Genomic DNA, 17,647 nt, shown 5'->3' on the forward strand with positions numbered 1-17,647 from the left:
CCTCCCTTCCACGCCCACCTCCAGTCCTTGCCCATCACTACTTCCAGTTCACGCCCTCACCTCCTGGTCCACACCTGCCACTACTTCCAGTTCCTGGGTCTTCCCCTCCTGCCACACCCACCACCACCTCCTGTCCTTGCCAACCGCCTGCCTGCTTGGGTTTTGGGCCCTCATTACCTTAGGTGAGACTGTTAACAATTGCCTCCTAACTTCTCTTATCTCCATCTTTCACAGAATTGTCAGATCAATCTTCTGAAAATACCATTTTCATCATGTCACACGCCCTCTAAGAGACCTTCAGTAGCTTGTAGGGGAGCAAGTCCAAAGCCTTCCCAGCTTGGTCCTCCACTATGCATCCCAATGGGACCTTCCAGATTTTCTCCCATCAGCTCCTCCCAACCTTTTCCCCTTGGTTCCTCCCCACTCTTGGCCAGCTCAAACCTTTACCACTGTGATTTTACCTTGGCTGCTCCTTCCCAGAATGCTGTCCCCTGTGTTCAGTCAAATTCTACCCATCCTCCAGGTCCAGCTTGAGTCCTACTTTCCCAGCAAGTCCTGAAATCCAGTGGCACTAACTCTTCTTTTCTCTTACTTGGCCCCAGTCAGTGTTCCCTTGGGTTGCTTACTCTTCATGGGTACATGACCTAACTCTATGTGTAAATGCTTCCATGGCAGGAACAGTCCAACACTGTGTTGGGGATAGAAAAGGGGTCCAATAAGTCGGTGCTGCTTGATTGATTGCAGGAGACTGCTGGGCTGCTGTTCCATGTTTGTTCCTGACATGTCTTAGCTGACATTTTTTTTTTTATCCCTGGTTGGCTTTTATCTCTGGGGCAAGGGAACACCCAGCCTTCTTCCCTCCACTGAAGGAAAGTAAGGGATGAGATTCTGTGGGGCAGTACAGGTCTGGTCAGCTGAGCTCTGTGGCTACTGCATGTGCACATGCCTGTGTGTGTAAGTGTGTGTGTGTACTGTGGTGGGGCTTCAAGCTCCTGACCCAGTCTTCCCTCTCTGCTTCTATTGCTCTTGTCCTCCAGAGAATCCACTCCACAAGATGAGTAGGTCAAGAGAGATGAGGCAAAGGAAGAAACAAAAGGCCTAAGTGTTCTCCTTCCTTCCCCTCTGCACATTATAACTTCTGGATCTTTGATGGTGGAGGGGCAGGCAAGGTGGGTGGATGGGCATGAAAGTTACCTGCTGGTTAGCTCAGGGCAGCTGGGGTGGGCTCTGGAAAGCAGTCTGAAGGATACAGTACCTGGGGGTGTGAGGAAGTACATCAGTGAAGCCCAGGTGCTTTTGTTCACACATGCTCACTCTCCTTTCTCCCATGACTCCCTCTTGCAAGATCTCCTATCCATCATCCTCTACAAAGTAGTCTCTATTTCCCTTGAATAACTATAGCTTTTTATCTTCCCTTCTTATTCCGCACTAAGTTTTATGCCTTGTCATAGGTACCCAATTCTTTTTTCTGGATCCCAGAGGAAAGGGGTGACATTTTATGAACAACTGCCTATGAACCAGGCATCTGACTAGCTACTCTGTGTACAGTATCTCATCAAATTTCCTTAAGATTTTTTTTATCCTCATTTTATAAAGATTTTATAGATTAAATTGCCTATGGCTAGTATGTGTTCCTTTGTGTTTCCTCTGCAGATCCTGGTGGGGTGGGAGGCTTACATATAGCATGTGCTCAGGAAATAATGGTGTGGCACCTGGACTCCGCCATATCTAAGGGCAACGTAGGTTGAGGGCTGGGGTCAGCAGAGGGTGGGCTGTATTGGGAGAGGCTTGTATAGACAGGGAGGAAGAGAGGGCCCAACGCCAGAGGGCCCCACAGCCACAACAAGCTCAATGTTGGTCTGGCTGGTGTTGTCTAGTGTCCTTGTTAAGGCCAGTGATGCCTAGTCCCTGAAGGGCCTCAGCCACTCACCTCTTGCTACCAGATTCCCCTCCCGCCAAGAAGGCAAGTCAATGGGAGCCATGCCTGGTGTCCATTGCTGCTTCCTCAGCTCCCTTCACCAGAAAGGGGGTCAGGCAAAGCTCCCACATGTGTTTCAGAAAGTTGTCCTTCCATATATGTTTATTTATTTTTGAGAGAGAGAGAGAGAGAGAGAGAGAGAGAGAGAGAGAGAGAGAGAGAAAACGAATGGTGGAAGGGAGGAGAGAGAGGGAGACACAGAATAAGAAGGCTTCAGGCTCTGAGCTGTCAGCACAGCTGTCACAACCCAGGAGTTGTGAGATCTTGACCTGAGCTGCAGTCCTAAGCATAACTGCCTGAGCCTCCCAGGCACCCCCAGAGAGTTGTCCTTATGTCTAGCCAGGGTTAAAAGACAGTTAAAGTTTTAGAGGAGAAAGAGCGATGTGTTGATTTGGGAGCCGGGAGTAGAGTTAGCCCTTGGAAGAGGGAAAAGCTGCATGGGATACCAGAGCGCGTGGGGATGGTGGAGGGAATTTGGGCTACCAGAAGTCCCTGAAGTGGGGGAGGGGAGGGAGAAAGTTTATTTGCGGGAGGCTCCTAGCCTCTGGCCTCCAGTCTCCCCAGACTCCCCAGCAGCATAAGCCCTATGGGCTTGTTACCCTTTCATCTATACTTTTCCGAAGCTGCTTCCTTAAGTCCCCGAATTCTGGAAACGAGGCAGGGAGGTCCTGTCAGTTGTGGTCTTTTCCTAGAACAGAGAGGCCCAGAGGAACGGCAGGGAGGTCTGCCCTGAGGAGGCTTTCCCCAGCTCTTACCCCAAGCATTCTTGGACCCCGTCTCCCACTCCTTGGGTTCGGCCGCACCTCCATAGGGCATCATTCAGTGGAGGGCAGGGGGAGGGGCTAGGGCTCCGGCCGAAGCCCCAATATCAGCAAAAGGAGAGAGGTATTCGAAGAAGACCCGCGCGCTGTGCTTCCAAGGCTGGGGGATCCGTGTTCCCGCCTAAATCCGCAAGATGGAAGTTGCTCCCTCTAGCTCTTCCACTAGCGAAGGCTGATGGTTTTGTGAGTGACCCTTCCTTTCGAGCCCAGGTCGATTTCTAGCGTTTACTCTTTTCTAGAGACTTGTTCATTTAAACATGCATGGTAAAAGACACCACCAAATACACCTTAGATCCGGTTTTGAGTAGCGCCGAAAGTTTAAGGCACTGGGTGTACCCCACCCCAGTACCCGGGGTGCGCGCCGAATGTAGGAATGTGTGCACCAAAGCCGAGGGACGCAGGCAGCTCGAACGTTGCTGAGGATGTGTCAGGAGAAAGAGTGAAACTGGGGTGCCCGGCGTGCGTGGGCGTGTCCCCCGCGTCTCCCCCGCCCCGCCGCCTCGCCCCCTCTTGCCGGAACGTGCCAGCAACCTCACCTCTCCTTCAGCCCTTTCCCAGCCAGACGCTTCCTTTTTGGTGCCTCTGGGCGTTTACTGTAAATTCCGTGACTAAAACACGCCGGTGAGCCCGGCCCATCGACAGATGGATCAATCGCCCCCTTCTCGGCTGGGGGAGGGGACCCCTCCCGGTGCCTCCGAAGCGAGGAGCTGCGGGTTGCCTCAGGAGAGCTCTCGGAGCCCAGCCCGTCGCCGAGCGCGGGCCGCCAAGCTTGGCACGGATCCCTGGGCCGGGTCGGTCTCCGGAGCGCCCCCCGGGGTGGGGTTCCAGCCCCGGACCGATCCCTCTCGTGCGGTTCGGGCAAGTCCGCTGTTCTAGGAGGCGGTCAGGGCGCTCAGGCACCACGGCCTTCCTCCTGCACCAGGGGAGGAGAGACCACTGGGGAAGGGGAGTCTCGAAGGGCTGCAACGCCGGGGCATGCGGGGCGCCGGGGGTGTGTAGGGAAAGTTCTCGAGCCCCGCGTGGAGAGCACAGGTGTATGCGTGTTCGGGGCTGGACCTGGGCAGGCAGGCTGCGCGGGGACGCTGGGGGCTGGCGCTTGAGGGGGTCTTTCTTTTCTCTAGCACCTTCGGGGAGACACTCTGCTTGGACTCCCGGGTCCAAGGACGCTTCCGCTTAAGGAGGGTGGAGCCCCTCCCCAGACCCTGGCCACCAGGCCTGGGGGGGTTTTCGAGCGCCCCTCCCCCACACCCCGGGAGGGCTGGGATGTCTGGGACTCCCCACGCCCTCCGGCCTCAGCTGAGCCTCCCCAGGCCTCCAGGACCCGTGGACCGAGGCGGCGGGGGGGCACGGGCAGTGGGGGTTGGAGGGCGCAACCCGCCCGCCGCAGGGGGAGGTCTGGTGGGGGGAGGGGAGGGTGCGGAGCCTTTGGTGGGCTTGAGCCGTAGCCCCGCAAGCGGGTCAGTTTCCGGCCAAGGCATCAGGTCAGTCCCGAGAAGGGCGGGCGCCAGAGCAGAGGGAGTCAGCGGCGGAGCTCTCCTCTCGTCCAGCGTTCCCCGGCGCCACCGCCACCGCCGTGTCGCCACCGCCGCTGCAGAGTGTCGCTTCTCCGCCGCGCTCCCGCTCCCCGCGCCGCCAGCCGCCTGGGAGCCCGAGCGCCGAGCCCCGGGCGGAGAAGAGGGGCGCGGGCGCGAGAGCCGCGGCAAGGGAGCCGCGAAGGGGGAAGGGGGGGCGGGCGGAGGGAGGAGCAGGGAGAGAGGGAGAAGGGGGAGGGAGGGAGGAGAGCGAGGGAGAGCTGGAGAGAGCGAGAGCAAAGAGCGAGAGCCAGGGAGAGGAGAGGGAGGGAGACGAGAGAAAGACACACGCACGCAGATACACACGGTCACTGGAATTCCATTAGAAAAAAGTGAGACCAGCAAGGGTTAGCGGGAGAAGATTTTTTTTTGTTTGAATCTTTTCTTCGTCTTGGTGCGAAAGAAGCGACTCCGGGCTCTCGTCCTCGAAGCTCCCACCGGATTGTTCCTTGGCGCTAACACCCGTCGGTGGATTTCTCTATTTGCATTTTATTCTGACCCCCACCCTTGCTGCTTCCTTCCAGCCCTTCACTCTCAAATCGCCTCTCCCCCACCTCCCCAGTCCGCTCCTGGGAAGCGCAGGGGAATTGGACCCGCGGAGACTCGCGCCTTCCCGGAGCAGCGGAGGGGAGGACAGAGCGACGACCGGGCTCTCGGCTTGTAAAGCAGATATACCCTCACATACGTGTATATTTCATTTTAGTGGGCAAGAAGGGCGTCGAGAGGCAGCCCACCGCCCTCCTTACCCCCCACCCCAGAGGCGAGAATCGCAGGACTCGGGATCTTCATCGGGTGGACTAGCTTGGGATCTCCGCATTGGATTTGGGGCTGATTATCACTGCTTGGCTATTATTATTGTTGTTGTTATTATTTTTTTTTTTACCCAAGGGAGAAAGAAAAAAAAAACCAAAAAACTGTGGGATTTATTTAACATGATCTTGGCAAACGTCTTCTGCCTCCTCTTCTTTTTAGGTGAGTACCTGCGGGCGGGGACGGAGGAGGGCAGCTTGTCCGCGGGAGCCTGGGGGGCCGCGCGGGGCCGCGCGTTCAGGCGCCGGCAAGAAGCCGGGAACGCGGCGGGCGAGCGGGGCGCGGGCTGGAGACCGGCGGGGAGAGCGCGCCGCGGAGCGAGCCGGGCCCCAGCGCTGCCGAACCGAGCGGGGCCGGGCGGCGAGGACGAGGGCGGAGGGACGCGAACCGCTGCTGGCTGGTTACGAAGGGGCTTGGGAAGGAGACGTGGAACACCCTAACCATCCCCGCACATATGCACGCACACACAGGCACACTCGCTTACTCGCACACAATGCTACTAGCATTCATTTCTCCCAAAATAATGGATTCAAATTGCGGCAACTTGAGAAAAAAAGAATTGCAACTCTTGATTTGGAAGAGAGGAGGGTGGGTGGGGAGAGGCACAGTGTCGCGGAGAGAAAAATCATGCCAGTTCCATCTTTCTTGTCGGCTCCCGGATCGACTCGGGCGGACAGCATGGGTTTCTCCAGGAGCTCCTGCTTGGACGTGTGTGGGGGCAGCGATGGCAGCCATCCCCTCACCTGCCAATCAACCTCTGGAAAGTGCATCCCGCTTCCCGCACCCGGAAATCCTTTCCAGTGGCCCCGCTCCCTGGAACACTTTTCAAGTTTCTCCCCACCCTTTGCCCTTCCTGTAGCCCAGACCCAAGCCAGATACCTGGGCCGGAGTGGAGGGTTTGGAGCATCCATTCACTGCCTATCCTTCACCACCTCTGGCCGCGGGGGCACCCTGTAGTTTGTAGGAAGAGGAGGGAGGTCAAAGTTTGCTTCCTTGGATGAAGAAAGAGAGGGATGTTGGAAGAAAGAGATCTGAACAAAGACCAGTGCCCATTCTGTAAGCCCCCTCCTCCAAGGGCAGGGAGGAGGGGCTGCCTGGTGCCCCCAAACCTTGGGCAGTCTCTTTCCCACCCAGAATTCCCAACCTCTCACCCCCTTTTGTGCTATGTGAAATCTCAGTTGCTTGGGAAATAGGTTCAGAGAGAGCATTCTGGGAGTGGAGGTGAGGGAGAAGGCGTTTCTGAGGCCCTGGGCAGACCTGGAGTCCCAGGCAAGGCTGCTGCTCTGGAGAAGGTGCTCCAGAGAGGGAGCTGGGGAATGCATGTGTTGAGGGAGCACACATCTGCTTCAGTGTGGATGCTCTTCCCACCACCCTGGCCTGCGATTAGCCAGTGGTGAGCCAGGCTGCCAGGCTGGGTCCAAAGTGTACCCTTTGCCTCCTGGTGGAGGGGAGAGGGGAAGGCCTGAGGAGGTAGGTGCCTATCCTGGAAAGATTTGGATGGTCTAATAAGTGCTCTCTTGACTTGAACAGGGGATTTGAGTCAATATTGGTTGGGCGCCGGACCCTTTGTCCACCCCCATCCTTTGCCCCTTCCCAGAAACTTCCTAGGGGGCTTGGCCCTGCTCTAGGGTATGGCCTTGGAGGTCCTGCCTTCCTAAGTCTGAGGCAGCTCCTCTCTTGGGTAGGAGAGGGTGTGGGAGGGAGCTGGAGAGGTACTCCAGGCCCATTGTGATCCTGCAGCCCTTCCTGGCTACCCACTGCAAGTGGACTCTCATTCCAAAGGGGTTGTTATAAAACCTGACCTTTTCTCCCACTGATGGTCTGAAAATCCAGCTTTTTGGGATCAAGAATGAGCAGGGCCAAGAAGAAAAGAAAATTATATTTCAGGAAAAGCAACCAGATTGTGCACTGCTGAGCTGTGTACACCCCAGAGGGGGCTTCTAATGTCCTGGGATAGAAAACTGCAATATGGGCCCCTTAGTCCTGTCTCAGCACAGAACACCATGTTGCAGGCAGGCTTTTTTCAGCTGAGAGGGCTCGAGGAGTTGACTTTGTTCTCATGATATAGGTGTGTGAGAGCATGCATGCATGCATGCATGCATGCGTGTGTGTGTTTGTGTGTGTGTGTGTGTGTGTGTGTGTGTGTGTTTGCGTGTGTCAGAGATGCACCCTGGACTCTGAGATCCTGGGGGCTGAGTGGTGAGAGGAGGAGTAAGAGCAGGGGGTAAGCAGCCCTTTTGGTCAAAGCCCTTCCCTTGAGATGCCCCTTTCCAAAGCCAGGGCAGGGGAGGGGTTAACTGAGTGACCACAGGATATCGGAAGGCTGTGGGTTAGGCCCACCAAGGAGGAAGGGATACGTTGTTATTAAGGAAACTTCAGCCTCAGGGCCACTTTCCTGGCAAGGATCCTACTGTTGGGAGTTGGTTGGAAATTCCACTTGGGGGAGAGGTTTTGTGGAGCCTGAGACTGGGTAGGCAGTTTCAGTGTGTGAGAGGCACGGTGAAGCATGTTCCCAGGAGCACAGGTCTTCAGGGAGCACCCCCTAAGTTTCTGAGTGAGGTCTTGGGGTAGAGAGGCCTTTCTGGCCAGTCATCCTGACCTCCAGTGTTGACATGCCCAGGAGGGAGAATGAGCATTCTGGCTGTTGCCAAGATGTTCAGTACAGCTCCACGTAGTCTCTCGGTCCCCCTTGTCTCTAGGAGCTGTTCCACATGTCTTTTCTTGATGGATCTGAGTTTTTTCCCTGACCTAGAACTTGGGAGCATCTCCAGGGTACCCTCTGACCTTTACTCTTTTGGAATTCCTGGCCCAAGGCTCTCAGTTGCTATTTCTTTCTCTTGCTGGGCTTGATTGGTTCTGGGGGTCGTGACGCCAACTAGAAGAGCCAGGGATAGGTGCAGTCAGAGAGTTTGGTGAGAGGATTCACTGGCTCTCTGCAGAGCATCTTCCTGCCCCAGTCACATGTGCCCGCTAGCAGGATGGGGGAAGCCCTTGCTTTTGGCACAGGAGCCCAGGATTCTGTAAGGATTGTTCCGTGGGGCTCCGGACCCCACCTGCCGGGCATGCAGGGTAAGTGCCTTTATTGCCCCAGTCCCCTAGGCCAATGTCCTGACCTTTAAACCTGCCCACAATGCTCCTTTCTCAGTCTGTCTCCGACAGTGCATCCTCAGGCTCAGTCAAGATAGGAAGGGAGAAATCTGCTGGGATGTTGGGGTGAAGTCAGTGGAAGTCCCAGGGCTGGGTTATTCTTGAGCAGGCAGGCTGGCTGGCTAGGTGGGGGCAGCAGGTGCAAGTGAGGCTGGGTCAGCTCAGCTGGTTGTGGGTGGCCCACATGCACTGAGTCTTGCTCAGGGACCTAAGAATTTGCTGAAGCCAGGAAATAAAGCTGCTGCCTCTGCTTGGGTGGAGGACACCTCTCCAGCCAGTGCCTGGGCAGATGCCCCCACTCCATGCTGGCTTCTTCTCCGGTCTTGTCTCAGCCTGGCCACAGCCTTCAGCTCTTCCTGTCCTGGGGCAGAGGTATGGTCAATGGGAGAGGTATTATCTTTTGCTCCGGCCTACCCCTTCCTCCTTTACTTCCTTTTCTTGTGGGTGGGTGTCCTCCCAGCAGCGGTTTCCTTTTCCCTCTGCAGCTGTAGGGAGTGACAGGCTCGTGGTGCAGTGCTCTGCCTCTAGGTGTCGCTCTCTCCCTGCGGTAGCACCCCCCCCCCCCCCCCGCCCCCCACTGTGAGCAGGGCCTTCTGGGGGAAGGAATGAGAAGTGGCTGTTCTGGATAGGGAATGCGGTAGGGTGTGTGGGGGGGATTCTGAGGAGGGGACTTCTGGCCTAGGATCTTACAATGTTTTGGGCTGGATGGAATGGAGGAGGCCTCCCAGATCACTCCTGGGTCTTGGAAAAGGCAGTCTTGGCTCTGGTGCACAGAAGAGCTTTTTCTGGGGCAGAATCTGGAGTGAGGGGCTTGGAGAGGACAGGGAGACCAGGGAAATATCTGTGTCTAGAGGAAACCATTTTGGGAGCTTGATTTTGACAGGACCAAGTGAGCCCCTCCCTACCCTTCACTTCTGAATCTTTTTCCCTGATCCCCTTCCTTCAAGAGGCCTGTGGGTTTAGATGCTCTGAGGGTGATGGGTAAGAAAGGTGGCTGAATTCTGCTTGTTCACTTTTGGAGAGGTGAGGCTCCATGTGCAAGGCCAGAGTCTGAGGAGGGAAGCTCTTTCTCTTTTGTAATTGGCTTATTATTTGGCTTTTGGAAAGAAAAAAAAAAGGAGAGACAGAGGGGGACAGGGTTTTAGGGGAGGGTGGAAAGAGAGGGAAGAAAGAGAAGAAAATAGTAGATGCTATAGAGAGAGAGCGAGCAAGAGCACAGAGCTATTCAAAGAGCAAAGGTGATGGAGAAATAGACCTTAGGAGGAAGTCAGAGAGAGAAGTGTGTGAGAGAGAGACATGGAAAAGGCCCGTCTGGACACACACACACACACACACACACAGAGGAAATCGAGTTGCTTGTCAGGCTTGCCTGCAGCACTTTCTGTCAGTGGGGCTGGGGTAGAGCTTGTCTACAGAAATCCTGTTTTCAGCTCTCTAGCCAGTGTGCAGTTGGACTGGAAGGTGTGGAGGGTTGGGCCGAGGAGGCGTAGCTGCTCCCTTCCAGGCATGCCTTGCCTCAGGCCACAGGCTCAGGCTTGTCTCTTGGGGTCTTCTCTTAGGGTCTGGGAACTTAGAATGGACAGGCTAGGAGTCTGAGGGATCTTTTCGGCCTGTGTGTGACCTTGAGTTGTTATCTCCCTTCTTTAGGTCTCAGTCCCCCCACCCTCCCAACCCCATGGTAAAATGTGGGGGCTGGACACTGTGTCTCTAAAGTCCTAACAGACTAGGAAGGTTAAATAATATTCTGCTGCTTTCCCGGCTTAGCCTAGCATGTTGGCTGGACCTCTGGCTGGAGCTGAGGTTGATGGAGGTTTGGGCAGCAGGAAAGTGAGGGTCCCCCTCCGCATGCTCAAGCAGGTCCTGCAGCCCCCAGCTCTCTGCTGAGGCTGTGACCTTCTTCTCTGGCCTCCTGGTCTTTTACAGGGTCTGTGGTCTCTCCGAAGGATCTTCTGGCTTTCCCGTGCTCTGCTCCTGGGCCCAGGGCTGTGGGGTGACAGGGTGGAATCGGAAGGGAATCTGGTAGAACCAGGGCAGAATGACAGCTCGAATTCTCCTTCTGGTTTGAGGAGGGGTGTTGGTGTCTTGGAGTCCTTTCACAGCTCTTCCTCTGACGGGCTCTGTGGTGGCCTTGGTGTGCTTTGGAGTAAAATGGGTGTGGAGTTTCCCAGAAGGGCGCAAGCCCCCAGGCCTGCATCTTGGGTCAGAGATTATGGCGGCCCTCATTCATGCTTGTCTTCCCTCCCCACCACCCAGACGAGACCCTCCGCTCTTTGGCCAGCCCTTCCTCCCTGCAGGGCCCCGAGCTCCACGGCTGGCGCCCCCCAGTGGACTGCGTCCGGGCCAATGAGCTGTGCGCCGCGGAATCCAACTGCAGCTCCCGCTACCGCACGCTGCGGCAGTGCCTGGCAGGCCGGGACCGCAACACCATGCTGGCCAACAAGGAGTGCCAGGCGGCCCTGGAGGTCCTGCAGGAGAGCCCTCTCTACGACTGCCGCTGCAAGCGGGGCATGAAGAGGGAGCTGCAGTGCTTGCAGATCTACTGGAGTATCCACCTGGGGCTGACCGAGGGTAAGCCCAGCCGGGCCTGGCGGGGGGGTTGGGGGGGTGGGGGCGGTGGGGGTGGGGTGGAGGGATGCGGTGGGATGGGGGTGGTGGGGAGGGCTGCGCAGGGCGGAGGGCGGGGAGGTGGGGCAGGTTCAGGGTAGGACTTGGTAGTGGAGGGAACTGGCAAGCTCTCTGTCGCCCCTGCCACGGGGGCCTAGAACGCAGAGGAAGTAGGGGTTGTCGGAGTTAGCCTGGAGACATGGAGGAGGGAGAGTGACAGCTGGGAAGGAGACAGGGCCAGGTGGTGGGAGAAGAACAAGGCTGGAGAAAGGAGAGAGTAGGGGTCGGGAGAGGATGGATGGACTGATGGACGAGTGAAGTGGTAACAGAGAAGGGAAGGCTGGGGTACCCAGGCAGATGGAGAAGGGAGGGTGGGTCCTGTGCATGCAGAGCTGTGCTTCCAAGCAAACCAGTCCCTGGGACTCCCCGAAGCCCTGGGTGCTCAGCGAAGGGCAGTCCCATTTCTGTTCTTCCTGCTGCCAGGACACCTGCTCTTCAGGTGGCTTCCTGACTTCAGGGCTGGCCTAGGCACCTTCTATAGGGCTTGGGGCAGTGTGTGGGCAGCAGACCGCTTCAGGTCCCAAGGTGGCACCTTACCAGCTCCCTCCCCTAACAACCCACTCCACACACCCCCATCCTCCCCTCCGGACTACAGTGTGGGGGATTTGTATACAGTGCAGGGGGATTGGCCGCCTTGGTTAGACGTTCATTTCTTGATTCAACAACTGTTTATTGAGAGGTTCTCATCTGCCAGGCCTGTGCAACAGTGGAGAACAAGCTGGGGTAGCCTCTGGCTTCTTGGAGCTCAGAGTTTGTGGGGGGATGTAGATAAGTGAGGGGCTTTCTGTCACTTGGTGGTGTGAGTGCTGTCAGAAAGCACTGGTGCTGTGGTAGCCCAAGGCAGCCTCTTATGAAATCTACAGAGTCTTCCTGGAAGAGGCAGCCTTTGATCTGAGACTAAGGAGTGAGCTGCAGTTACACAGTGGGGGGCAGGGAGGAATGTGAGGAGAGTGTGGGAAGTGGAGGGGAGCTTGGGCAAAGACTCCCAGAAGGGAGTTGCCGGTCTGCAAGTGACTCAGTGTAGTAAGGTGGGGGGTTGGAAGTGGGGATGGGGTGAGGAGAGGGGAGGGATGTGGGACCTGGAGGGCAGCAGCTTGGCCAGCTGGCCAAGGACAGTGGCAGGAAAGAGGGAGGAGGGTTCAAGAGCTATTTAGGAGGTGGAATCAACAGGTCTTGGTGAAGAGAGAGGACTCGAGGAGGGCAGTTTTCTCTTTTCGGCAACTGGGTTGGTTCATAAGAAGCAGCCAAGGGGGGAGAGCAGGGAGATGATTCCTTTATTTTGGGGCACATGGCTCTCACTGGCCATGCCCTGCACACAGCTGGAGTCCAGGTGGGGAAGTGGCACTGGACATGGAGATTGAGGAGCCACCATTAGCCTGTAGGTGTGACTGGGGCCATGGGAGTGGGTGTGCACACACTGAGAGGAGGGCAGGGACAGAGCCCTCAGGACCCCCAGCATTTAAAGATGTGCCAGCAGGGGAGGGAGAGGGACCTGCAGAGGTTGGGGGGAGGTGTTGGGAGAGAGGTGGGAGGTACATCAAGAAACCTGGGGAGGAGAGAGGGTCCACAGTCTCTAGGACATGTCCCTCATGCCTTTGGGGTGAGCATTGTAGGTGGTCGCTGGGAGCAGAAGCCTGGTTAGGGAGTGAATGGGAGCTGGGGGCTGGGAGTGGTGACTGTGGATGTCTTCTAGAACTTTGGTGTGAAGAGGAGAGGAGAACAAAGGATGACTTCTTTTGTAAGAGGTGAGAGGGAGGAGCAGCTTGAATTCTAAGGTAGACTGGAAGTGATAGGGATGTCGAGGTGAAGAGAGAGGGCTGCACTGTGGAACAGTGCCCTGGATTAGCCTCGGATGGAGGAGCAGGGTGCTGGAGGGAAGGAGGAAACTGGGATCGGGTGTGAGGCTGGAGAATGAGGGATTCCTGACCAGTGGCCAAGATGGTTCCAATCCGCCTTGAATTTGGAAGTAAACCGGGCATGTAATTATGAACAGTGTTACCACCATTAATAGCAAAGTAATTCCTCATGTGTAGGTCTCCTGTTTCTAGTAGCTTCGAGTCCTAGAACTAGAAGTGAGCAGAGAGGGAAACACCGCCACAAAGCGCGTGATGTTTATTCTCTGCAAGGCAAGGAGCGGTCTTCACCCGGAGGATGCCTCTGTAGTGCGTGAAAACTGAGGTTCCTAATTCAACAGCTGGCTTGTTTAGTTTCTTGTTTTCTTTCCCATGGCCTTCAGTCTCAACCCAAGGGAGGCTGGGTGGCACTTGGGGGTGGGCTTGTTGAGGGCTTGCAGGATGGGCTTGTTGAGGGCTTGTAGGACGGATGTACTGGGGAGGGGACAGAAGAACTGCCAGCTGGAAGAGCCAGGTGGGCCACCTGAGGGCCACCGGAATGGCTCCCTCTGGCATCACCGTGTCAGAACACCAAGAACCTTCCTGATCGCAGCCAGGCAGTGAGGCATTTGGATGATAGCAGTGTGCGTTCTGTGCATTTATGCTGCATCCTGCCATGTGGTCTTCAAGGCCCTTTCAACCCAGGAATGTCAGCCTGGAGAGGCGTGAGCTGGCTTGTTGGTTCCCTTACCAGGCAAACGTCTGTGTAGCCCCTACTGTGTGCTCCAGAAGGTGAGAACACAGATTCAGCCATGGTCCCTGTGCTGGCAAGCATACAGGCTAGGAGACCCCTCCCGTGGGCCAACTCTGGAAAAGTAGACTCCCTGCTTTTCTCCTTCCTCAAAACCTACCCTGCCCCCATTCCTGGCTGTTAGGAGTCAGAGGTATTTTCTGCCCAGGGTTGGCCAGGGAAAGCTGAGAGGCCTTTTAACAGCAGGTAATGTTCCTGTGAGTGACAGGATCCACCTGAGGGTTAATTATTCATGGTGTGGGATGAGTGGTCTCCCTGGGGGAGGCTGTAAGCACTTCCTCCCTATTCTTTAATAACACTTAATAACCAGGCTTGGGCCTGGGGCGGGGTGGGGGATTGTGGAGTGGAGAGATCTGTGCGGGTTTGGACTTTGATTGTGGCTTCTCCTTGGTCCTGGCTGGTGGGTGCGATTCCTCTCTTCTCCCTCCACCTGAGGCTGAGCTGTGCCTAGTCTGAGGTCCTTAGCAGTGGACAGAGCTGGCGGTGGCAGGACTGTGGCCTCTGCTCAGGTCCTAGATGGTCCCAACTGCAAAGACCTAGAGATCATTCCATCCCACTCCCACTTTGGTGGGGAAGCTGAGGTGCAGGGAGGGGGGCTGGTAGGACCAGGGCCCCCCAGGACTCCTTATCCAGGCCCCTTTCCAGCTGCCCTGGAGAGATCCTGTGGTCTCGGGCTCATCTTCCCTTTCTGTCACACCACCACAACCACCAGTATCTTACATGGTGGCACCGTCACTGTTGGTTGGCTGCATGGGGGACTTGAGACCACTTCTTGACTTCTCCAAAAGTGGCACTAAAGTTTGAGGTCATTCTGCTCCTTCATATGTGAAGAGCAAAGGCCTCTCCCAGGTCATGGCCCAGGAATGTGACATCCTAGATCTAGTTTAATCTGGTTGCCAGGATGCCCGTGTGGCCAGGTCTCTGATTTCCCACTGGTGAATTCTGCCACAGGAACAGGCAGCATGGGTTGACTTAAATAGGATGGACCTTTTCTAGCCAGTCCTGGAAGAGGCTGTTTTCCCCAAGAGATTCCACCCCCGTCCATCCCGCCCCCAGTCAGTCATACTAGCTGATCCATACCCGCGGGCCTAGCTTTGCCAGATACGGGAGGGAAGGACCTGGTCTGGGGGAGCAGTCTGGCTGGCATAAGACTGACTCTAAAAAGTTAAACAGCAGCGCTACTTGTGTAAGAACAGTTTGGTTCAATAACACTTTTACTTTTGGAGACAGTATTCATAATGTTTAAGTACTTGGACTCTGGAGTCAGCTGCCTGGGTTTGAAACCTGGCACTTACCAGCTGTGTGACCTTGGGCCAGTTTCTTAACGTCTCTGTACCCCAGTTCTTTATCAATAAAACAAAGGGTAGTGCCTATCTCATAGATGAGAGAATTAAATGAGTTAGTACACCTAAAGCACTTTCAATGGTGCTGGTACATAGAAGGCTTAGTGTAACATCATTTTTATTACCAAAAGCTCTTGTATTATTTGGCCCTAACAAATAGCAATGGCTGGTAACCTCACCACCGGGAGTTTCTCCAGTGTCTGTGGGTAGAGTGGAGTTTGCTGAGATGGTACAGCCCTGTGGCAGTCCAGGGGGAAGGTGGATTGGGACTGGCCTGAAAGAATAACCTTTGGATAGTAAGATACCACTTGGGCACCCATTGTGTGTAACGCATTTGCTGGGTGTTGCAGGGCATGAGGGTATAGGGTAAAGTGAAGGGGGAGGACATTTCTCCAGGGAGAGAATGAACATCTGGGGAATCTGTACCATTTTTGGGGGGTCTGCCAGATATAGCAGACAGATGCCTTTCTCTGTGAACCAGCAGAGGGCTGGACAAGCCTGGAGTGCTAGCCTCTGGGTGACCTCATGGGCCTGGCTGAATGCGCCCTTTACAGGCAGATTCCAAGTCCCCTCTTCTGGATGGCTGGCACCTTCCTGCAGGTAGCCCCCATGGGTACCACCCCACATGTACTCTTCTTTAGGTGCTGGGCCCTGGGTGGATAGGAAATCAGTGTGTGAAGCTGTGGGTCATCACCTGTCTCCCCCGCCCCTTCAACACAAACACGCAGTCTGAGTGATTACCCATTGATTTCTCCTCACAGTAAAGTCTCAAGAGGATATTTCCTCTCCTGCCGAGGTTTTGGCAAAGGGCGGGAGTCCCCATGAGGAGGCGGTGGGTCTCCAGGGCATCCCTGTGCCATTTATCTCCTGTCACTCGCTTGCTTTTCCATTCACTGAATCTCTGATGCACCCAGAAGCCTCGAGGAGAAGTCTGAGAAGCCATCAGGTGGCAGGGAGTCAGTCAGACAAGCTGGGGATCAGGATTCCACTGAGAAGACCTTCAGCCCTATCATGGTGACATGATGGGAAGCAAAGAGGAAGTTCTCTGCCCTTACGTGGCCCGGGCAGAGCCAACCTAGTGTGACGAGAGACAATGCTGGTGTGAGGGTCAGGGGACCAGAGTCTAGTCTAGCTCTGTCGTGAGTAGCTGTGTGATCTCAGTCAGGTTGCTTCACCTCCCTGGCCCACCTCAGGGTCCTCGCTTGTGAAATGAGGAAGTTGCACTGAATGACTTTGGAGGGCCTTTGGCTTCAAATCCTGTGATTTATACCTGGCCTTCCATGGGCACCTCCCCAGTGCCTTCTTTCAAGAAGCATTTGGAAGGCCTTAGAAAGGGCTGGACATGCAGGGAGGTCAGTAGAGGAGAGTATTGGCAGTACTGACCTGCTGTGGGGACTTCTCTAATTGGTGAGAAAGAACTTACCTGTGTGAAATGCTCACCGTTTCATTCATAACTTGCTCTCGTCTAGTCCTGTAGGAAGGGTGGGCCTGTGCCTGACACTGGTTCTCTCTTCCAGGTGAAGAGTTCTATGAAGCCTCACCCTATGAGCCGGTGACCTCCCGCCTCTCAGATATCTTCAGGCTTGCTTCAATCTTCTCAGGTAAGTGGGCTCTTGCTGGGGCCTCCCAGTCCTCCTAGGTGCCCTGGTCTTCAGTTGGCTCTGCCTTCCACTGGCAAGCCCCTTACTGCTTCTGAGCTTCGGGTCCTCATCTGTAAAAGAGGAAACCATAACAGCCACCCCCAAGGTTGTGTGTGGAGTGGTGGAACGAGCCCACCATACAGTAGGTCTTGAATCTGAAACCTGGTGTCACTCTCCTAGTTTGTTATTGGTCTTGCCCTCCTGGGTCCTTCTTTCTAATTCCCAACTCTTCCGCTTTGGAATTCTACTTTGGTCAAGTTGCTCAACTTTTCTGTGCCTCAGTTTCCTCAGTTGTGCAGTGGAACAATACCTACCTTGGATTGTCATGATGTCCAAATGAGTTGATGGTTGTAAAGTGCTCAGCGAGCTGCTGGGCAGCACAGCACGGGTCCCGGATAGGAACTATTAGCTGTGGTTGGTGGCGGTAGTATCACTATTATTGGTTCTGCTCTGGGATTCTCCTTCCTCGAGGGGTCTTCTTCTTGAACTCCACCGTGAAGCCTCTGGTTCTCTGGTGCTTGGCCTCCCCCAGGAAGTGAGAAGGACTGTGTTAAGCTCTAGCTTTGCTTGCTATGGTCCTTGGGTAGGAGTCCGATGAGTTTGTTGGTTCTTTCTTCCTGGCCTGTTCCTTCTGGCCTCTGGGAGACCTGTGGGCCCAGGGCAGCTGCCCCTGCTCAGGCACTGGTAGGTGGGGGCCTTCCAGTCTTGGGAACTGCTCTGTGGGGGCTGGGGGTGAGCTCCTCCTGGAGCCACCACTGGTGCTTAAAGGTGGCCAGGCAGGCTGTTACAGGACAAGGCTGCAGGCCTCAGGTTTCTAGGAAGTTTTGTGGCAGAATGTGAAGGCTCCTGAAGTTTCTTTTGCTCTAAACCATTCTCAATGGCAGCACCACTGACATTTTGACCTGGATAATTCTCTCCTGTGGGAAGAGCTGTCCTGTGCACTGTAGGATATTTAGCAGTGTCCCTGCCTCTACCCTTTGGGTGCCAGTAGCAGCCCACTGAGTCGTGACAACCCAAAATGTCTCCAGAC

At 55.5% G+C, this 17,647-nt stretch overlaps 1 protein-coding gene across 7 annotated transcripts in view; it reads left to right on the plus strand.

The window, feature by feature from the left end:
• The first annotated feature begins 4,747 nt into the window (after window positions 1-4,747).
• Window positions 4,748-17,647, plus strand: part of GFRA2 (GDNF family receptor alpha 2) — a 99,426-nt gene continuing 86,526 nt past the window's right edge. Inside the window, exons 1-3 of one of the 7 annotated variants that reach the window (XM_027077473.2) lie at window positions 4,748-5,342; window positions 10,581-10,895; window positions 16,495-16,578. In XM_027077473.2, the coding sequence (XP_026933274.1) occupies window positions 5,303-5,342; window positions 10,581-10,895; window positions 16,495-16,578 (439 nt within the window). In that variant the 5' untranslated portion in view covers window positions 4,748-5,302. The other 6 variants (XM_027077475.2, XM_053216456.1, XM_053216454.1 and 3 more) reach the window with 6 other exon arrangements.

The sequence above is a fragment of the Acinonyx jubatus genome, chromosome B1 (genome assembly GCF_027475565.1).
Source record: "Acinonyx jubatus isolate Ajub_Pintada_27869175 chromosome B1, VMU_Ajub_asm_v1.0, whole genome shotgun sequence".
NCBI classification, from domain to species: domain Eukaryota; kingdom Metazoa; phylum Chordata; class Mammalia; order Carnivora; family Felidae; genus Acinonyx; species Acinonyx jubatus.